The 22510-nt window shown below is 39.5% G+C and overlaps 1 protein-coding gene across 1 annotated transcript; it reads left to right on the top strand.

The window, feature by feature from the left end:
* Window positions 1–3507: 3507 nt before the first annotated feature.
* On the top strand, window positions 3508–9332 carry LOC110534932 (gamma-gliadin-like). Its single transcript, XM_036934582.1, has 12 exons — window positions 3508–3600; window positions 4020–4087; window positions 4592–4657; window positions 4825–4899; window positions 5198–5251; window positions 5356–5427; window positions 5753–5782; window positions 7306–7344; window positions 7459–7509; window positions 8255–8344; window positions 8595–8629; window positions 8717–9332. The coding sequence occupies exons 2-11, from the start codon at window positions 4034–4036 to the stop codon at window positions 8613–8615; spliced, it is 552 nt and encodes a 183-aa protein (XP_036790477.1). The 5' UTR covers window positions 3508–3600; window positions 4020–4033; the 3' UTR covers window positions 8616–8629; window positions 8717–9332.
* Window positions 9333–22510: the final 13178 nt, after the last annotated feature.

The following is a 22510-nucleotide window of genomic DNA, read 5'->3' as shown; positions in this document are numbered from 1 at the left end:
TTTTAAAACTGCAATACAAAACAACCATTGACAATAATTAAGGGCCACATAAATTATGAAAATATGTTGCCTATATAATCTATCATCATAAAGTCATTTTGTGGCCAATAGCCAGCAAACATTTCAACGTAGCTATATAGATGGATAGCGTTGCAAGCATGCTAAGCAAGAAAATAGCATTGCCAACTAAATAAGATTGCCAGTACAATGTAAAAATAAGCAGGCCGATCTTACTAACAACGATGAAATTAATCCACAAAAAGTTAGTCCTTGTCATTCTTCCTACAAAACACATTTAGCAATAGATATTCAATGAGTGATTCTGCAGCTGTGGAGGGAGTTCATTTTCAAGTCATTGCTTTTTTTAAAACAATACCAACAAACAAATGAAATCCAACTAAAGTCAGTTTTCAAATGTTATCATATAGTGAGGTTAAGACTATCAGCTGGAACACTATGACTCTGTTGTTAGTTTTGCGAAGAAATAACATACATGCTTCAATTTAAAGGTAGACTCATCTATACACAAAGTAAACAACAGTATCGGAGCCACTTGCGCAACCAATCAAATCAGAGTTTATTTGTCTCGTGCGCCGAATACAACAAGTGTTGACCTTACAGTGAAATGCTTACTTACAGGCTCTAACCAACAGTGCAATTTCTAAAAAAAAATATTAAAAAAGGTTTTTGGTGAGCTAGGTAAGTGAAGAAATAAAAACAACAGTAAAAAGATAGTGAAAATAACAGAAGCGAGGCTATATACAGTGGCGAGGCTATAAATGTGGCGAGGCTATAACAGTATCGAGGCTATATACAGGCACCGGTTAGTTGGGCTGATTGAGGTAGTATGTACATGCAGATATGGTTAAAGTGACTATGCATATATGATAAACAGAGAGCTGCAGTAGAGTAAAAGAGGGGTTGGCAGGTGGTGGGTGGTGGGTGGCAGGACACAATGCAAATAGCCCGGGTAGCCAATGTGCGGGGGCACCAGTTGGTCGGGCTAATTGAGGTAGTATGTACATGAATATATTGTTAAAGTGGCTATGCATTTATTTTTTTATTTTTATTTATCCGTTATTTTACCAGGTAAGTTGACTGAGAACATGTTCTCATTTGCAGCAACGACCTGGGGAATAGTTACAGGGGAGAGAAGGGGGGTGAATGAGCCAATTGTAAACCGGGGATTATTAGGTGACCGTGATGGTTTGAGGGCCAGATTGGGAATTTAGCCAGGACACCGGGGTTAACACCCCTACTCTTACGATAAGTGCCATGGGATCTTTAATGACCTCAGAGAGTCAGGACACCCGTTTAACGTCCCATCCGTAAGACGGAATATTTAATAAACAGAGAATAGCAGCAGCGTAAAAGAGGGGTTGGTGGGGCAAACAATGCAAATAGTCCGGGTAGCCATTTGATTACCTGTTCAAGAGTCTTATGGCTTGGGGGTAAAAACTGTTGAGAAGCCTTTTTGTCCTAGACTTGGCACTCCGGTACTGCTTGCCATGTGGTAGAGTAGAGAGAACAGTCTATGACTGGGGTGGCTGGGGTCTTTGACAATCTTTAAGGCCTTCCTTTGACACCGCCTGGTATTGAGGTCCTGGATGGCAGGCAGCTTAGCCCCAGTGATGTACTGGGCCGTACGTACTACCCTCTGTAGTGCCATGCGGTCGGAGGCCGAGCAGTTGCCATACCAGACAGTGATGCTCTCAATGTTGGAGCTGTAGAACCTTTTGAGGATCTGAGGACACATGCCAAATCTTTTTAGTTTCCTGAATGGGAATAGGCTTTGTCGTGCCCTCTTCACGACTGTCTTGGTGTGTTTGGACCATTCTAGTTTGTTGGAGATGTGGACACCAAGGAACGTGACGCTCTCAACCTGCTCCACTACAGCCCTGTTGATGAGAATGGGGGTGTGCTCGGTCCTCATTTTCCTGTAGTCCACAATCATCTCCTTAGTCTTGGTTACGTTGAGGAAGAGGTTGTTATTCTGGCATCACCCGGCCAGGTCTCTGACCTCCTCCCTATAGGCTGTCTCGTCGTTGTCGGTGATCAGGCCTACCACTGTTGTGTCATCTGCAAACATAATGATGGTGTTGGAGTCGTGCCTGGCCACACAGTGAGTGAACAGGGAGTACAGGAGGGGACTGAGCACGCACCCCTGAGGGGCTCCAGTGTTGAAGATCAGCGTGGCAGATGTGTTGCTACCTACCCTCACCAACTGGGGTTGGCCCGTCAGGAAGTCCAGGATCCAGTTGCAGAGGGACGTGTTTATCCCAGGATCCTTAGCTTATTGATGAGCTTTGAAGGTACTATGGTGTTGAACGCTGAGCTGTAGTCAATGAATAGCATTCTCACGTAGGTGTTCCTTTTGTCCAGGTGGGAAAGTGCAGTGTGGAGTGCAATAGAAATTGCATAATCTGCGGATCTGTTTGGGCGATATGCAAATTGGAGTGTGTCTAGGGTTTCTGGGATAATGGTGTTGAAGTGAGCCACTACCAGCATTTCAAAGCACTTCATGGCTACAGACTTCATGGCTAGTCCTCGCCAAAAAGATTGAAAGGAAGTGTCGGAACATTTTACATAGATTTTCTAACATGTATTTAACCCCATATATTTGATACTAAACTGTCTCAAAATACAGTATACTTGCACAAATGTTTTCAACTGGTACCGGGTGAGTCTTGTGAGGCCTGTGGGCGTTCTAGAGCGAAACAACCGACATGTACGTATTTGTGAGAGTCTCACCTTTCCACAGGGGTGTGTAGCCCAAAATGTTCCGACGCTGCAGACAGAAGTTGGTAGATTGGCTGTACCGACTTCAGACGAGTCCCAAAACGCTTGTGGGGGGAAAAATGGAGAACACCATTGTGTTCCTAAGAGTCTCATCTTTCTATAGAGGGGTCATAACAGTGGTCACAAAAGTTGGCGGATCGTCTACAGACAAGCCCTATAACTCTTGTGGGGAGCAAATCAGAGAACAAACTTGCCATACAAAACATGGTTATATAAAATTATGTCAGTTTAAGCTAGAGATATATATTCTTGCATTGGATGCGTCTCAATCCAGTCACACTTCTGCATCTGCGGTGAAAGGTGACAGAGCTAGAGCGGTGCTTGTCAGACCATGAGACAAGGTTTGGCCTAAAAACTATTATGACCACTCTATGCAAAGATGAGACTCTCACGAACACGATGGTGTTATCAATTGGATTGCTAATATACTTGACCAATTTACAGTACACTTGATGTTGCATTGTGTTGTTGTTTAAGAAAATATTCAATTAATTGTTGTTGAATATGGTTTGTTTACTATAATTTCACACAGGTTTGCGATAAGATATGCTTTCCAATAAATGTGCTGAAGTGTGCACTATTGCAGACAGTGTAATCAGCCATGCTCTGCTATTATGATGACTATACTATATCTGACCACTGTCATTTACCAAAGCTCATGACTAGACAGCCCTATTCTCATTCACTAAGTGATGTCACAGCAGGTCAATGTTGGTTGGCTGAAATCTCATCTGACACGGTTTAAAAGCAGAGATAGATCTCTGCACTCCATATTCCTCATCTATACTGGTATCACCAAAGGTAATGTGGCTAGAACTTGTCTATTTAAAATGCATTTTATCTGGATGTTGTACAAAGTAATGGTATGGGATTCTTTATTCATATGAATTTACAGAATGCTTTGAGTGCCTAAGGATTCTCACAACAACATTGCAAGTGTTAATATCTTTAATAGAGTTAAGTTTAACAATCAAAGTGTCTCTATAGTGTCCCACACTACACAGAGTTATTGTTAGACTTTTATAAGTGTTAGGTTTTTAAAACTTTCACATAATTTCTGTAAGCAATATGTTAAAAATGAAAACAGACCAACACTGGTTATTGTTGCAGTCATTCAACACTGGTGGTCAGTGTTAAAATGTGTCTAATGTAATAGAGATGACTACTTTTTGACACTGGAGGGTGTTAACTTAACATTATACCTCTCTTTCATGTGCAAGGTTCTCCTTTGAAAATGAAGATCACCATTATGTGCCTTTGTTTGGCCAGCTCAATATCTGCTGCTCCAGTAAGTTTGAAAAAAATGGGCAAGGAAAACTTTACTACTGTATTTCTCAAGAGTAGGAATTTGAATACACATAGAAAGTGGACACGCAAGGGTGTGCGTCACAATGGAAAAAATGTAAACACAACTTGAGACTCCCTCGTCGTTTTTGGAGACAGGTTATTGACATGGCATCACTGCAGTAGCTAGTTTATAAGCAATTGTTAACTACCTGTTAATACTTTGAACTGGCTAGTTAATAGTCTTGACTAACTGTGAGGCAAAACAATTCACTTAGCCTATTAGTTAATTACCTTTTGATATTCTATGACGTCTTCACTTTCCAAGCGTATCATGATCTATTTCCAGAATCTAGACTTAAAATAACTTAGTTGGGTGTTAAGAGTCCAGAGCACATTATTCACATCTCATTTTCCACTGAGTGTCTGTCAACAGTCTGTCATTTCTTTAAATTGACTATAGCTTCGTCAAAATTGTGATTATTTAGTATTTGTTCAATATTCACAGCGTCAACCTTACTTCAATTACTTGCCCCACTATGGGGATCCAAGGCAATCAGGACCACCCACACAAGTAAGAACACATGCATATTGTAATATTCTACTGCATTCTGTTGGTCACCTTCTTTCTTAGGTGTGGTTCAACATAGTATGAAACAATACATAACATGAGAAGATGAAGTACTGAAATGAATTCATGACCCGTTTGTTTGACCTTTGACCCAAGTGTTTAATCCCCAGGTGAATGAAGGCCTCTACCCAGCAGGCCAGCCTTACCCTCGGCCTGGACTCAACGGCCCTGTCAGCATGGAAATAGTACGCTCTTACATCATCTTCACTATGAGACCTCTATTAGACCTCTCTAAAATGATATGATCAAATAATTGTCTTAATGACCTACTTAGCAATTACTTAAGTTATTACTTACTTCATTATTACTTACTTCATTATTTACCTTCTCTTGACTTATCATTTGCCTATTTAATTCAGACTGTGATGAGTAATCATCTTGAACTTTAGCAGTTACACTGGAGTTTTGTCTTAATTACATAGAGAGTATTTTTTATTTATTTGTAATGTGTAACTGTTTTGTTTGTTTTACTTTATATTATAGGTGTTTCCACAGAGATTCCCTGGATGGTCTACTGGTGGCCAGATCAATGGACCAGTAAATACTATAGATACTACTAAAACATACATCACCTTCTTTAATATATCAACCATCCTCCACATTGAACATTCCTTTTAACTTTCCCCTTTCTTTTCTTTCAGCAGTCCTATCCCTCTCAAGCCTTCATCAAATATTCCCTACCTAAGGCCCCAGGAAGAAAGAGTGTAGAAATTGTAAGTGTTGTCTCAAGTTGAGTTACTTATCCCTCCTCAGAATTATAGGTGTTGTAGTATGTGAAGAAATCTCTCTCTTCAATTACAGCTATATTACATTTGATAGGCACTATTTAAGTTCAGGTGACTCATTACTTTAAATGGGTAAAGTTATGGTACATTCCAAGTTGCACAGCAGGAAATGAGTGTTGTTATACTGTATGTATTTTGTAAGAGAACCCATCCATTTAATATCTTACTCAAGCACAGATCACATTGAATGTATTTTATCTATACTGCAGTAGTTTAATGACTGTTTCTCTGTTTCTTTTCCCCCATATTAAAGTACTACCCCTATGACTTTGTGCAGCAAAAGGTAAATCCTGATATCATTTACTTGTTTACAACCAATCATTTTATTTCAGTGGGATCTGGATCAGAGTAGGTGAGCAGAATTGAACCATTTGAAATCCAGGGCATAGCTCATGGAGCGGTGCTCGCGCACAACTCCTGCTCTCCACTTCCTTTCCATCACTGCTCTGCACTCATAAGAAAAAAAAATGCTGCTCCAATTTGCTGCATTCATTTTTGTGACTACCTGGACCTACTATTTGGTTTTGAAGTTTTGAAACACAGTCAAATTATTTGAATGAAAATGATTTGAATTAACATGAAAAGGTGATTGTAAGAAGTGCACATCATTTAAAATAGGCCACATGTCATATTAAACAGCATGTAAACATTGTAAATAGGTTAAGAGCCTGACAGGGTGCCTAAAATAAATTATATAGGCAAGATTTCCAGGCTATAGCTATACAAATGAATACATTTAGAAGAATTTGGGAGTGCGACAGGGTAGTGTGGTGCGGACATAAAGCACTGTCACGGTTGTTTGTAGAATTAACGGACCAAGGCGCAGCGTGGATGGAGGTCCACATGTTTAATTAAAGAAACTCACCAAAACAATACAGAACCAAAAACTAAACGTGAAGTCAATTGCAGTGCACACTGGCAACTACACACAAACAAACAAGATCAAGTGGGAAAAGGCTACGTAAATATGATCCCCAATCAGAGACAACGATAAACAGCTGCCTCTGATTGGGAACCATGCCAGGCCAACATAGACATATAATAACCTAGATAACCCACCCTAGTCACACCCCTACCTAACCAACATAGAGAATTATAGGCTCTCTATGGTCAGGGCATGACAAGCACTCAGCATTTAAACAACATTTCGTTATATTAAATCATTATGGCCTATATATTGTGCATATAGGCTGCGACTTACTTAGAATTAATTACAAATGAAACTAAAAATTACGTATTTTTCTGCCTTTGAATTCAATTTTGGAATATGTTTTTTTTGCAACACAAGTTTGGCCAGTCTGTGGCTTCAGGCTCGTGCAATGGTGCACTGAGAGCAGGCCAGTAGCAGAGAAAATCCTCGCCACACTTGCACACTTTTTGCAAGACTGGGCAGAGATACAGAGTTGCTTTTTGATTTTTCTTTAGGTAGTTCTAAAGGTTTTTAGGGAAAATAACACGATCACAATGAAAAGTTCCTTGAACGCCAGGCGTATTGGGCAATAATTAATCATGGCCTATTGATTCGATAATATAACAAAAAGGAACGAAACGTTTAAGAGATCTGATTTGTAGTTTATAAATACTTAGCTGCAATGATACACTTAGTTTTCTACCCACCTCCTACCTTACTTTTATCATGTGCACGTAGTAAGTACACTCTCATGTACATGTAAATGCATACATATACTCTGAAATGGATATATCACGTTAAATATCAATAATATGTTTAATCTGGTGTAAACATTTGTATCTTAGTTAATCCATTCTGTCATTAAAGGATGTCTGAGCTATTTCTTTTTGTTTCAGATGATGCCAAATATCCCTCAGATGCCACAGATTCCAAACGTGAGTACAACATTTAATCACTCAAAAAAAAAATAATAATAATTTCAGACATTTTCGTATTGATGTTGGAATTTCTGTATCTTTTTGCTTTATTTTTGTTTTATCTTTTCACAGCTGTTCCCGAATGAATACCAACCACAAACTGTGCCACAGCAAAGACCCAATGTAGGACATCCCTTTCTTGACCTTTAGTTATTGTAATGGGTGCAAAGATGTACGATGTACAAGACGTTTCCTTGACTACAGATGCTATAGAGCAGGGGTCAAAGTGGGGTATTGCGGCCAAATATAAAAATATATCTAATTTTAATGTATCTTTTATTTTAATGAATATTGCTTGCAACAATGGAATAAACACATTTTGGAGAAAGGATCAGTGGAAAGAGTTTAGAGGGTGCAATATAATGCAATTTAATATTATTACACCACAATTTATGTTCTTGGGCCTTATATGCAAAACATGGGCCTTGGGAGGCTCACAGGGATATTGGTATCCACAGTGGTCATCAATTATAAAAATGTTCAACAAAATTCTTCTTGTATTCCCCTAAATGTTTGTTTTGAACATAATTCACTGTAAATTTAAGCTTTACAATTGCTAAAGGTTATTCCTGCCCCAAAGAAACATTTTCAGAGTTGCAGGATATTAACTTTAAAACTGCAACATGCAAAGTGGGGGCCTTTAAAATGTTATTTCCAGTGTCAAGAGACGTAGTCTGGCCAAACACTACAGAGGTCATAGTAAAATTGCTTGTATGCTATTTTTATTGAACTCTAAAGTAAGAGTTGTGTTCTGATGTTATGAGGGGGTCCCTCGTGAATTTGTTATCACAAAAGGTGTCCCAGATACAAAAAGTTTGGAAACCCCTGCTCTGGTGTCCAAGACAACAGGTGCTCTTTTTTTCTGCAGATCCCATTCCCCCCATACAACTCTCAACTTCCTCATTCCCAGGATCCTTTGCAGCCAGCTCAGCAGGAGCAGACAGTGCAGACAGGCCAGGTTGGAAAGCTAGAACTCTATCTATCATAACTATATGTACAACTTCTTTCCTGAACATCATTTGGAAAAGATGTACCCTCTTTTCACATACTATTTTACTATATGTCATCTGTGGTTTAAGCAATACAACAATGACAGTGAACTTTTGACTGAAAGTGATTTATGTTTTTTCTACCTACTCGTTTAGAAGATGTCATCTATAGCTTAGGGGGAATCCAAGAATGACAGTGACATTTTTCTTTGTCCACAGGTACCTCATGTGCAACCATAGAATGGGAACTGAATGTAAGTCTTAATTATGCTGTAAAGTCCTTTGACAACAAAATGAAGACACAATATATTTTGTTCATTACATTATTCCTGCTATTTTAGTTACCAGCTTGAAGGAAGTGCAAAGTCTGCCGACCCAGAGAAGACCAGATGATTTGCTGCTTCAATATGGCCTATTGATATTAATTGGGGTATTTACAGTAGTATGGTTATGAGTATCAATGTAGAGTGTTAATCTACTGTCCTTTAGAGTTTTTCCCCTTGAAGTTTCTAGCGAAGGCTATTGTAATTAGTATAATAAGCATGCATCATTGATATTACAGTAGGCAATAGAGAGTATGGGTGGACATTATCTGGGTGGACATGCAATCTTTTCTTTGCTACATTTAACTTAAGCCATGTATTTTAGTAAAGGCAATTAAAGTATGTTTTACTAGCAATCATTGAGTGTTTTCCCTGTATAATGTCTTTGTGTGAATTTGAAGAGTAGAATAAGTTATTTGATTAAACAGTTCATTTTATTAAATTATTCTTTAACAGTACAATATCTGTAGGTGTTCATTTCAGTTGAACAGTGTGGATCGATGGATATCTGTTGATAATAACAATCAATGTCCATTAGTTTATGGACTTACTTTACTGCAAAAGGAGTTACCATTAACTGTAATGCTTCATGGCCATAAAAGTCAAAAATGTATAATAAAGTTTTGAATTTAAACAGTCATATCACAGTTATTTTGCTACGCCTTATATTGGCCAATTTTGACTATAGAATAAGCATTGAATGTCACGCCAAAATACATTTCACTGCATAGGCCTCCAAATCGACATAAATATATATTGTGCGTTGTAGTGTAACAGAATTGCAAACCAAAAGAAAGTCTTCTGGGTCCTACAGTAGCAGCCAGGTTCAATGGGATGATCCTACAAAATAAACAAATAAGAGAAACATTACCAACAAGTACACTACATGACCAGAAGTATGTGGACACCTGCTCGTCTGGACCTAGCTTTGGGGCAGGTAACATTGTACTGGCATTCGCAAACCCAGATTAGTCCGTCAGACTGCCAGATGGGGAAGCGTGTTTCCACTGCTCCAGAGTCCAAAACTCAAAACGACTATACAAAACTCAAAACGACACTTGGCATTGCGTATGGTGATCTTAGGCTTGTGTGCAGCTTTTTGGCCATGGAAACCCATTCTGATGTTGCTTCCAGAGGCAGTTTGGAATTCGGTAATGAGTTTTGCAACCAAGGACAGACGATATTTACGCTCTACGCACCTCAGTACTCGGTGGTCCCTTTCTGTGAGCTTGTGTGGCCTACCACTTCGTGGCTGAGCCGTTGTTACTCCTAGAGGTTTCCACTTCACAATAACAGCACTTACAGTTGGCCGGTGCAGCTCTTAATGGGCAGAAATGTGACTAACTGACTTGTTGGAAAGGTGGCATCCTACGACGGTGCCAAGTTGAAAGTCACTGAGCTCTTGCTTTTAGGCTTCCTATCAATTAATTGCAGATCAGTGATTAACTCAAGGGAGTCAGAAAGGATACAAGTATTAAAACCAGGCCTAATACAGTGCCTTCAGAAAGTAGTCACACCCCACTGTCACGCCCTGACCATAGAGAGCCCTCGGTTCTCTATGGTGTTAAGGTCAGAGCGTGACAAGAGGGATGTTCTAGTCATTTATTTTCTATGTGGCTAATTTGTATGGTTCCCAATAAGAGGCAGCTGGTAATCAATCGTTGTCTCTGTTTGGGGATCATATTTAGGAAGCCCTTTCTCCCACCTGCTTTGTGGGATATTGTTTTGGTTAGTGCTTTGTGCGCACCGTGACGGCACGTTTGTTATTCTTTGTATTTTGTTGTAAGTTTCACTATTAAATATAATGTGGAACTCTACGTACGCTGCGCCTTGGTCCACTCCTTTCAACAAGCGTGACACCCACATTTTACAGCCTGAATTCAAAATTGATTAAATATATTTTTTTATTTGATATATTTACACAGAATACCTAATAATGACAAAGTGAAATTATAGAAATGTTTGCAAATTTATTGAAAATGAAATACAGAAATTACTCGTTCACATAAGTATTTACACTCCTGAGTCAATACATGTTAGAATTAACTTTTGCAGTGATTACAACTGTGAGTCTTTCTGGGTAAGTCTCTAAGAGCTTTGCGCACCTGGGTTGTACAATATTTGCACATTATTCTTTAAAAAAATTGCTGTAGATTTACAAAATGGTTTAGGTCAAAACAGTAATTAGGCCACTCAGGAACATTCAATGTCGTTTAAGTAAGCAATTCCACTGTATATTTGGCATTGTGTTTTAGGTTTTTGTCCTGCTAAAAGGTTCATTTGTCTTTTGGAATGCAACTGAACAAGGTATTCCGCTATGATTTTGCCTGTGTTTAGCTCTATTCCATTTATTTTTATCCTAAAAAACTCCCTAATCTTTGCCAATGACAAACATACCCAAAACATGATGCAGCCACCACCATGCTTGAAAATATGAAGAGTGGTTCTAAGTGATGTGTTCTTTTGGATTTGCCCCAAACATAATGCTTTGTACTCAGAACATAAAGTTAATTTCTTTGCCACATTTTTTTAACAGATTTACTTAAGTGCCTTTTTTGCAAACAGGATGCATACTTTTAAATATTTGTATTCTATACAGGCTTCCTCCTTGCTGCACTACTAAAGGTAATGTATTAGAAATAATCGCTGATTCAATCTTTAGCTTCAATATTTGTCAACACAGAAGGGAAAATAAACTAGAGGAAACTACTTCAGAAAGTGATGGGGGATTTGATAAAATGTCAGATATTTTTCGTCGACAGAATCATTCAAGATGAAAACCTTCATTCTGCTCGCCTGTATCCTGGGGATTGCTCTTGGCCGCCCTTGTGAGTTCATTTCTCCAATGAATTATTTATAAGCTTACTTATGTTTCTCTGTATTTCAGTACAAAATACCTCAACCATTGTGATATTCTGAAATTATGTTTTTTTCTTCTTCTTTAATTTACAAATAAATGAATTGGATACATTTACAAACAGTATTCATATATTTAGTCATTATTTACTGTGATTACAGTGTCTTTATAAGTGCTGAACCTAACATTCATCTAACATTCATCTGTACTTCACAGCAAAGGCTGGTCATGGAGTTTGACTTCCAGGCTGCCAATGCTCAGGTAAGAAACACTGCTAGTCTACACCTGTTGTTTACGATGCATTTGATTTGATACATAGTTACGTTGCCCATATTAGGACATATACATAACTCGAGGGTGTCCTTCCATGGACATATGGACACCATAACTGATGTTCTGTGATGAAAAGGTGTTCAAATTTAAAGAATAATAATAATTATGACAATTTGAATGGTTTGGAAATCACAAGATGAGGAACAAAGTGCCTGAAAAGGGAATAGAACACTGAAGAACTGAACTTTCCATAATACAAATGTTTGTTTTCCAATTATTTGTAGGCTCTCCAAGCTGGACAAGCCAGACCTAATCTAGAGATTGTGGGTGTTTGACAAAATAAATAGTTCAAATTAATCACAATACATTTCCCATTCTAGATTGAAGTCAAACTTCTAAGTTTATTCTAGTAACCAGTGTGTTTTCTAATTTTACAGATTCTTCCTGTTGGTGGCGGAGTACCTGTAAGTAACCATAGCAACATAGTGAAATACTGTACATGTTAGTGCTGTTGATTTAGTTATGCTGCACCAGTGAATCTCACAATAATACAGTGAATGTTCAATCCAGTCAATGTCAAAGATGTTGGGGCGGCAGGTTGTCTGGTGGTTAGAGTCTTGGGCCAGTAATCTAAAGGTTGCTGGATCGAGTCCCCGAGCTGACAAGGTAAACATATGTTGTTCTGCCCCTGAACAAGGCAGTTAGCCCACTGTTCTCCGGTATGCTGTCATTGTAAAGAAGAATTTGTTCTTAACTGACTTGCCTAGTTAAATAAAGGTTAAATGAAAATGGTTCACTATCAGAAATTCAGAAAATCATGATGAAAGTGCGTGTGTGTCAATCAATAGTCGGGTGGTGTCCTCAGCCAGGAGGGCGTTGAGATTATGAGTGATCATCACCCCCATTAATGTACGGTACACAGTACAACAAATGTATTGTGCGTCTGTTTGATTGGATATATGACTCAATCCCTTTCTCTCCTCTCCTCCTGTACCTTCCCTTCAAGATCCAGGTTGCACCACCTCCGCCTGCTCCTGCTGCACCTGCCAGTGTAAGACCCAATACCTATCTGCCTTCATGTCCGCAACATACAGTACATCAGGTGGCATTTTGAACGTAATTGAAAGAAGTCCTGCTGAGACTGAGACTGTACTAACATGGACACCGTACCTACGTTCATATAGGTGCTACTGTGAAAGAGTCTCACTCAATCATGTTGAAAAAAAAAAAATATATATATATATATATATATAGTGTGATACAGAGGTTGTTGTTGATCATGGACTTTGGCTAGTAAGTCCATGTCATTTTCAAATGAAAAATATTGATTTCCAATATGTTATAGTGGGTTACTTTAAAGATACTGTCAAAAAAGCTGGGAACAGTGTCTTCAACCATTCATTTAGCCACTGTGATGTGAAATGAAACAACTGTTCAAATAGGAGTGCTGATTGATTAATTGGCAACCACTGTTATTGCAGACTCATACATCCAATGAGGAAGACGATTAGAGATGTGAGTAAGACCTTTATATGACACACACTTGTATTGCCATATTTAAGCTCGTGAATTGATGAATTCCTTAACCGTTCTGTCACAGAGCAATGTAACAGGCTTGATAATGTTGTTTGGTGCTACAGTACCTATGTTTGATTGTGGTCAGTTTTTTTTGTATTACTGTGTAAAATCTACAGTACATTCTAAACTCATAAGACCTACATTTATCATACCTCATGTGGTTAAATCTTAGACTCAGAAGTCTGCTGACTTTGCACTTACCTGTATTTCTGTTTCTCAATCCTCCATATTTTACTATTTTCAGATTATTTTTTATTTTTTTAACTAGGCAATTAGTTAAGAACAAATTCTTATTTTCAATGACAGCCTAGGAACACTGGGTTAACTGCCTGTTCAGGGGCAGAATGACAGATTTATACATGGTCAGCTTGGGGATTTGAACTTGCAACCTTCTGGTTACTAGCACAACGCACTAACCGCTAGGCCACCCTGCCTCAAATACTTGGAAATCTACAATACCCTTTGATGAACAACAATGTCCTTCAACTCCACAGCTGCTTTTAGTGTCCTAGATTGATTCAGTAAATGCAATGCTTAACCCAGCAATAAACATTGCGTAACATGGTGCTTAACTGATGGCTTGATGCATGAAAGCTGTGTGTAATTGTTTGTACTTGGCAGAAGAATGTTAATAAAACCCCCAGAATGTTTTGCCAACCTTCTCCATACCATGCCTCAATTTTCTTTCTTGTCCCTGCTTGTTAGTCTGTGGCATTGATGACATTCAGCATTGAAATAATTCCATGTACACATTTTTGGAACATTGTTGGCAATTTTCTAAACAGTTTACACAGGACACACAACGCTGTGTCGTAAATTTTCAAAATGTTGTTACCTTCTCAAAACAATATGATACTATTAAAAACTATAGGTCACCCTCAAAACTGCAAATACATTCATAAAAAGAACAACACGGCCTGCAAAAAGATGAACACAACCATACATAAACTATATATACAAAAGTCTGTGGACAACAATTCAAATGAGTGGATTTGGCTATTTCAGCTGCAACCATTGCTGACAGGTGAATAAAATCAAGCACACAGCCATGTAATCTCCATAGACAAACATTGGCAGTAAAATGGCCTTACTGAAGGGCTCAGTGACTTTCAACATGGCACCGTCAAAGGATGCCAGCTTTCCATCAAGTCAGTTTGTCAAATTTCTGCCCTGCTAGAGCTTCCCCGGTCAACTGTAGGTGCTGTAATGTGAAGTGGAAACATCTTAGAGCGACAACGGCTCAGCCGCAAAGCGGTAGGCCGCACAAGCTTACAGAATGGGACAGCCGAGTGCTGAGCAAAATTCTTCTGTCCTCGGTTGCAATACTCTCTACCGAGTTCCAAACTGCCTCTGGAAGCAACATCAGCACAAGAACTGTTCATCGGGAGCTTCATGAAATGGGTTTCCATGGCCAAGCAGCAGCACACCATGCGCAATGCCAAGCGTCAGCTTGAGGGGTGTAAAGCTCGTCACCATTGGACTCTGGAGCAGTGGAAACGCATTCTCTGGAGTGATGGTTCATGCTTCACCATCCACGCTGTCTGACAGACGAATCTGGGTTTGTCGGATGCCAGGAGAATGCTACCTTGCCCCAATGCATAGTGCCAACTGTAAAGTTTGGTGGAGGAAGAATAATGGTCTGGCTGTTTTTCATGAGATGGGCTAGGCCCCTTAGTTCCAGTGAAGGGAAATCTTAACACTATTGCATTCAATGACATTCTAGACGATTCTGTGCTTCCGACTCTGTGGCAACAGTGTGGAAAAGGACCTTTCCTGTTTTAGAATGACAATGACCCCTTGCACAAAGAGAGGTCCATACATACATTGTTTGTCGAGATCGGTGTGGAAGAACTTGACTGGCCTGATCGGAGCCCTGACCTAAACCCCATCTAACACCTTTGGGATTAATTGGAACATAGACTGCAAGCCAGGCCTAGTGGCCCAACATCAGTGCCCAACCTCACTAATGGTCTTGTGGCTGAATGGAAGCAAGTTCAGACAGAAATGTTCCCAACATCTTGTCGAAAGCTTTCTCAGAAGAGTGGAGGCTGTTAGAACAGCAAAGCGGGGACCAACTCCATCTTAACGCCCATGATTTTGGAATGAGATATTTGACCAGCAGGTGTCCCCATACTTTTGGTCATGTAGTGTATCTCAGTAATACTTTATATGAAGGGGGTATACCTAACTCCATTATGAAACCAGTCACAGCACCTTTATAAGTGTTGCAGTATTGTTATAACAACCTTCATAACACATTTATTCTAAACCAAAATAAAAGCTCCCTCAAATAAAACTGAAATTCACATTTTTACTGTCACAGCACCCAAAATTCGGAGACTTTTCACACAACGGGTGGGGTGACGCGCAGGGTCAGCCTTACAGCATTAACCATGCAGACGCTTAGGGGTTAAATGTTTTGATCAAGGCCATAATGGCAGTATGAGATAGCACCAGTCCTTCGTGTAGAATCTTTATTATACATAACTGGCGCAACGGAGTTGTCCCAAAAGTGCAACTCCAGGCAGGCTTCAGCAAATGCTCAAAGTGTTAATACTATTTCAACCCTGGCACTTGAGCAATTGTTTGCCATTGTAATGTGGTAGTTAGCAATCTTAGTTAATTCCTGAAGAATTGTCTTAGCTCCACAAACTATTACCTTTATCTTAGCAGGCTAACACAATCTTGTAATATCAGCAACTACATTATCTGGCTCGTTCCCACCAGATGTTATATTGCTAACATGGAATAGTTAATAGTCTGGGAACAAAACACTTTTCAGTGAATTTGTATTCATAGTTTTGAAAACAGGTATCTTAAAACTTGCGTAAAGACAGGCAGCCACATTCTGATCTTTTGTCAATTATTGGGCCTATCTGACATATATTTTCCCCAATGTGTGACAGCAAAAATACAATTAACACAATGTAATATTATAATTGTATAGATCAATCATATAATAATTGTATAGATCAAATATAATGTGTCCCCAAGTTTTATGTCATTGGTGTTACCACCTTCAAAATCACTCATTAGAGAGATATACAAGAACCTTCAGCATTTTCTCCAGTGCCAAACTGTTATTAGGGGTTGGGTCTATATTAAAGAAAAGGATTAGGTAATCACACCCTTTAAATATATCATAAATGCAATTCAAGAATTACCAAGAAGCTACATCAGTGTGAATGCACGGCAGCCCAATTCCTCTTTTTTTTCCGAATTGGTATTTTAACCAATCAGAATAGCACTTTTGCCAATAGTGGAATGCAGAAACACAAAGCTGAGTGTGGCCAATCAGAAAAAAAAGATAAGATATGAAGACAAATCTGAATTGGGTTCATAGGCTTAACAAAGCCTAAAATATTCAATACAGATTTTATGTTTTTATATTGAACCATTATTTTAAATATTGTTATTCTATTCAGCATCATCTCTACAGCAATTGCGTAGATGTATGAAAGCACAGGGGTCCGATGAAGCCTCTAGGTAGAACCTGGGTTAGAAATGACAGACATTTAGAGAATGTGCTACAACTATTATTTTGTGTCTGTGAGACCCGGGCCTCCCGAGCGGTGCAGCGGTCTAAGGCAATACATTGCTGTGCTAGCTGCATTACTACAGATCTTGGTTAGATCCCAGACTGCGTCGCAGCAGTCCACGACCGGGAGACCTATGAGGCAGCGCACAATTGGACAAGCGTCGTCTCGGGAAGAGGAGGGTTTGGCCGTCTGGGTTATCCTTGTCCCATCGAAGCTTGGTGGGGTTTGTATTTTGTTAGGGCGCATGCAGTGTTGCCAACTCCTCAGTAAGGAAAGTAGCTATTAGCTGTCCTAAAAGTCGCTAAAGTCGCTAAATGACGTCATCACATATTTTGCATAATTGGCCATGTGCATGTAATTGTAGGAGAGAGGAATAACATTGTGGGCGAGACAAAAAGTGAGTAAAAAACACCCTAAATATATGTTTAGAACTACAAATGAACTTTCTTCTGTCGATTCTTGGTTTTTTTATGTCACAATTCCAACCCTCCTCCTTTATCTGGGCTTGGGACGGGCAAAAGTGACCCAAAAGAGACACTCTGGCGGGGTTACTTAGTTTTTTATTTGATTTATTTGTTTTTTTATTTAGTTTTCTTAATTTGGTTTGGTTTTTAACCTTATTGTCCACTTAGGAGCCTACAACAAGTCACAGTAAAACTTGAACATTTTGAACCATAACATTTAAAAAAAAATGTTGTATTCAATCTACATTATCAATCTAAATGGACAAAAATTCGACAAAAGAAAAATCTTTCAATGGCAATGTGAGAAAATTATGGTCTGGCCCTAATTCAGGTACATTGTTTTTTTATGTAAGCCAGGGAGGGATCAGCCAGCGGCAGCTTCACGCATGCGCAATTCATTTGCAGTTTAAACGAGGAGGGGTGAACATCTCCTGCTCTGACTGCAGCTGGGAGGGACTGCTGCACGAGGACTGGGCTGCCTGTGACTGCTTTGGGAAAGGGGTGGGACCCACGACAGCACCTGCTGCTTGTTGAGAAGAGTAAGAACGATAAGTGCTTTCAAGTCAGAGTCTCCAAAAGTCTCCAGAAACACCAGAAAAAGTCGCTAGATTTGTCGCTAGTCGCTTTTTTAAAAATTAGTCGCTAGAGGGGTCTGAATACTCGCTAAATATGGCGACAAAAATGCTAAATTGGCAACACTGGATGCATGGCTCTCGACCTTCACCGCTCCCGAGTACACACAGGAGTTGCAGCGATGCGACAAGACTGTAAATATGAAATGGATATCACGAAATTCTAGAGAAAAGTAGTAAAAAAAAAGTTAGAATAATAATAAATAAAAAATGTCTAAAAAGTTCACTGGGACACCCATGGTACGGACATCACACTGCTTGGTAAGTGGGTACCACTTCCCCCCCGAATCGGCACATACTTGACTCGAACTCGGGACCTCTGCTTTGCTACACAAGTGACCGCCCTCCTTGACAACATTCTAAGCATTCGAGCCAATCAAAAGGTACCAATTGGATGGCTCCATCCGTGACATTTCAAGCTAGCTGTGGGGCGAGCTTATGCTACTCTTCTTAAGGGCCACATAAATTATGAGAATATGTTGCCTGTAAAATCATCATCATAAAGTAATTTAAGAAGTCACTTATTTTTTTGTTAACAAGACAAAAAATAAAATAAATCAACAAAAGTCAGATTTCAAATTTTATCATATAGTGAGGACAAGACAATTAGGTGGAATACTATGACTCTGTGTTGTTAGTTTTGCGAAGAAATAACATATATCCTTCACTTTAGGTAGACTCATCTATACACAAAGTAAACAGCAGTATCGGATCAACTTGCACAAGGTTAAACTTCTACACAGTATACACTTGAACATTCACAGCTCAGGAGGCTTCTCAGGCTGCTGATGGGAGGACGGCTCTTAATAATGGCTAGAATGGAGTGGAAAACGTGTTTGATGTGTTCGATACCATTCCATTGATTCTGTTCCAGCCACTACTATGATTGTTTTTGGCCTAACTGCTATTAGCCCATACAAACACTTACCAGATTCACTACATTGAACAACAGATAGTCCCTTCCAAATAATGTCGGCCAAATTTGTATTCAATTTTTGACAAGTATTTAACCCCTTATTTTTGTCACTCAGTCTTAATTAATACAGTATGCTTCCATTCATTTTCTCAACTGCTACTGGGGGACCTTCAGACTAGTCTTGTGAGGCCTGTGGGCGTTCTAGAGGAAAACAACCGACATGTACGTGTTTGTGAGAGTCTCACCTTTCTACAGAGGTGTGTAGCCCAAATTGATCAGACACTGCATACAGAAGTTGACAGATTGGCTGTACGGACTTCAGACGAGTCCCAAGAAAAACAGAGAACAAACTTGCCATACAAAATATGGTTATATAAAAATCTGTCCGTTTAAGATAGAGATATCAGATTTGGATGCGTCTCAATCAACTGCATCCACCGATGTCGCACTTCTGCATCTGATGTGAAAGGTGACAGAGCAAGGAGCAGTGTTTGTCAGACCATGAGACAAGGTTTGGCCTAAAAACTATTTTGACCACTCTATACAAAGATGAGACTCCCACGAACACGACGGTGTTATCAATTGGATTGGTAATGCACTTTACCAGCTCACAGTATACTTGATGATGCATTGTGTCATTGTTTAAAAACTACTTATGGTATAGGGGACGCTTGCGTCCCACTTGGCCAAAAGCCAGGGAAAATGCAGCGTGGCATATTTTTTAAAAATGATGTAAAAATCGAACTTTCATTAAATCACACATGTAAGATACTAAATTAAAGCTACACTCGTTGTGAATCCAGCCAACATGTCAGATTTTAAAAAGGCTTTTCGGCAAAAGCATAAAATGCTATTATCTGATGATAGCACAACAGTAAACAAAGAGAGTAGCATATTTCAACCCTGCAGGCGCAACACAAAACCCAGAAATAAAATATAAAACATGCCTTACCTTTGACGAGCTTCTTTTGTTGTCCCAATCTCAGCCTACTGAATCACTTTTTATAGCTACTGTTTACAGGCCTCCTGGGCCATATACAGCGTTCCTCACTGAGTTCCCTGAATTCCTATCGGACCTTGTAGTCATAGCAGATAATATTCTAATCTTTGGTGACTTTAATATTCACATGGAAAAGTCCACAGACCCACTCCAAAAGGCTTTCAGAGCCATCATCGACTCAGTGGGTTTTGTCCAACATGTCTCTGGACCCACTCACTGTCACAGTCATACGCTGGACCTAGTTTTGTCCCATGGAATAAATGTTGTGGATCTTAATGTTTTTCCTCATAATCCTGGACTATCGGACCACCATTTTATTACGTTTGCAATTGCAACAAATAATCTGCTCAGACCCCAACCAAGGAACATCAAAAGTCGTGCTATAAATTCACAGACAACACAAAGATTCCTTGATGTCCTTCCAGATTCCCTCTGTCTACCCAAGGACGCCAGAGGACAAAAATCAGTTAACCACCTAACTGAGGAACTCAATTTAACCTTGCGCAATACCCTAGATGCAGTTGCACCCCTAAAAATTCAAAACATTTCTCATAAGAAACTAGCTCCCTGGTACACAGAAAATACCCGAGCTCTGAAGCAAGCTTCCAGAAAATTGGAACGGAAATGGCGCCACACCAAACTGGAAGTCTTCCGAATAGCTTGGAAAGACAGTACTATGCAGTACCGAAGAGCCCTTACTGCTGCTCGATCATCCTATTTTTCTAACTTAATTGAGGAAAATAAGAACAATCCGAAATTCCTTTTTGATACTGTCGCAAAGCTAACTAAAAAGCAGCATTCCCCAAGAGAGGATGACTTTCACTTTAGCAGTGATAAATTCATGAACTTCTTTGAGGAAAAGATTATGATTATTAGAAAGCAAATTACGGACTCCTCTTTAAATCTGCGTATTCCTTCAAAGCTCAGTTGTCCTGAGTCTGCCAGGACCTAGGATCAAGAGAGACGCTCAAGTGTTTTAGTACTATATCTCTTGACACAATGATGAAAATAATCATGGCCTCTAAACCTTCAAGCTGCATACTGGACCCTATTCCAACTAAACTACTGAAAGAGCTGCTTCCTGTGCTTGGCCCTCCTATGTTGAACATAATAAACGGCTCTCTATCCACCGGATGTGTACCAAACTCACTAAAAGTGGCAGTAATAAAACCTCTCTTGAAAAAGCCAAACCTTGACCCAGAAAATATAAAAAACTATCGGCCTATATCGAATCTTCCATTCCTCTCAAAAATTTTTGAAAAGGCTGTTGCACAGCAACTCACTGCCTTCCTGAAGACAAACAATGTATACGAAATGCTTCAGTCTGGTTTTAGACCCAAATCATAGCACTGAGACGGCACTTGTGAAGGTGGTAAATTACATTTTAATGGCATCGGACCGAGGCTCTGCATCTGTCCTCGTGCTCCTAGACCTTAGCGCTGCTTTTGATACCATCGATCACCACATTCTTTTGGAGAGATTGGAAACCCAAATTGGTCTACACGGACAAGTTCTGGCCTGGTTCTGATCTTATCTGTCGGGAAGATATCAGTTTGTCTCTGTGAATGGTTTGTCCTCTGACAAATCAACTGTAAATTTCGGTGTTCCTCAAGGTTCCGTTTTAGGACCACTATTGTTTTCACTATATATTTTACCTCTTGGGGATGTTATTCGAAAACATAATGTTAACTTTCACTGCTATGCGGATGACACACAGCTGTACATTTCAATGAAACATGGTGAAGCCCCAAAATTGCCCTTGCTAGAAGCATGTGTTTCAGACATAAGGAAGTGGATGGCTGCAAACTTTCTACTTTTAAACTCGGACAAAACAGAGATGCTTGTTCTAGGTCCCAAGAAACAAAGAGATCTTCTGTTGAATCTGACAATTAATCTTAATGGTTGTACAGTCGTCTCAAATAAAACTGTGAAGGACCTCGGCGTTACTCTGGACCCTGATCTCTCTTTTGAAGAACATATCAAGACCATTTCAAGGACAGCTTTTTTCCATCTACGTAACATTGCAAAAATCTGAAACTTTCTGTCCAAAAATGATGCAGAAAAATTAATCCATGCTTTTGTCACTTCTAGGTTAGACTACTGCAATGCTCTACTTTACGGCTACCCGGATAAAGCACTAAATAAACTTCAGTTAGTGCTAAATACGGCTGCTAGAATCCTGACTAGAACCAAAAAATTTGATCATATTACTCCAGTGCTAGCCTCTCTACACTGGCTTCCTGTCAAAGCAAGGGCTGATTTCAAGGTTTTACTGCTAACCTACAAAGCATTACATGGGCTTGCTCCTACCTATCTCTCTGATTTGGTCCTGCCGTACATACCTACACGTATGCTACGGTCACAAGACGCAGGCCTCCTAATTGTCCCTAGAATTTCTAAGCAAACAGCTGGAGGCAGGGCTTTCTCCTATAGAGCTCCATTTTTATGGAACGGTCTGCCTACCCATGTCAGAGACGCAAACTCGGTCTCAACCTTTAAGTCTTTACTGAGGACTCATCTCTTCAGTGGGTCATATGATTGAGTGTAGTCTGG

This window comes from Oncorhynchus mykiss, chromosome 10, assembly GCF_013265735.2.
Source record: "Oncorhynchus mykiss isolate Arlee chromosome 10, USDA_OmykA_1.1, whole genome shotgun sequence".
Classification (NCBI taxonomy): domain Eukaryota; kingdom Metazoa; phylum Chordata; class Actinopteri; order Salmoniformes; family Salmonidae; genus Oncorhynchus; species Oncorhynchus mykiss.
This window is presented reverse-complemented; position numbering and strand designations above follow the sequence as displayed.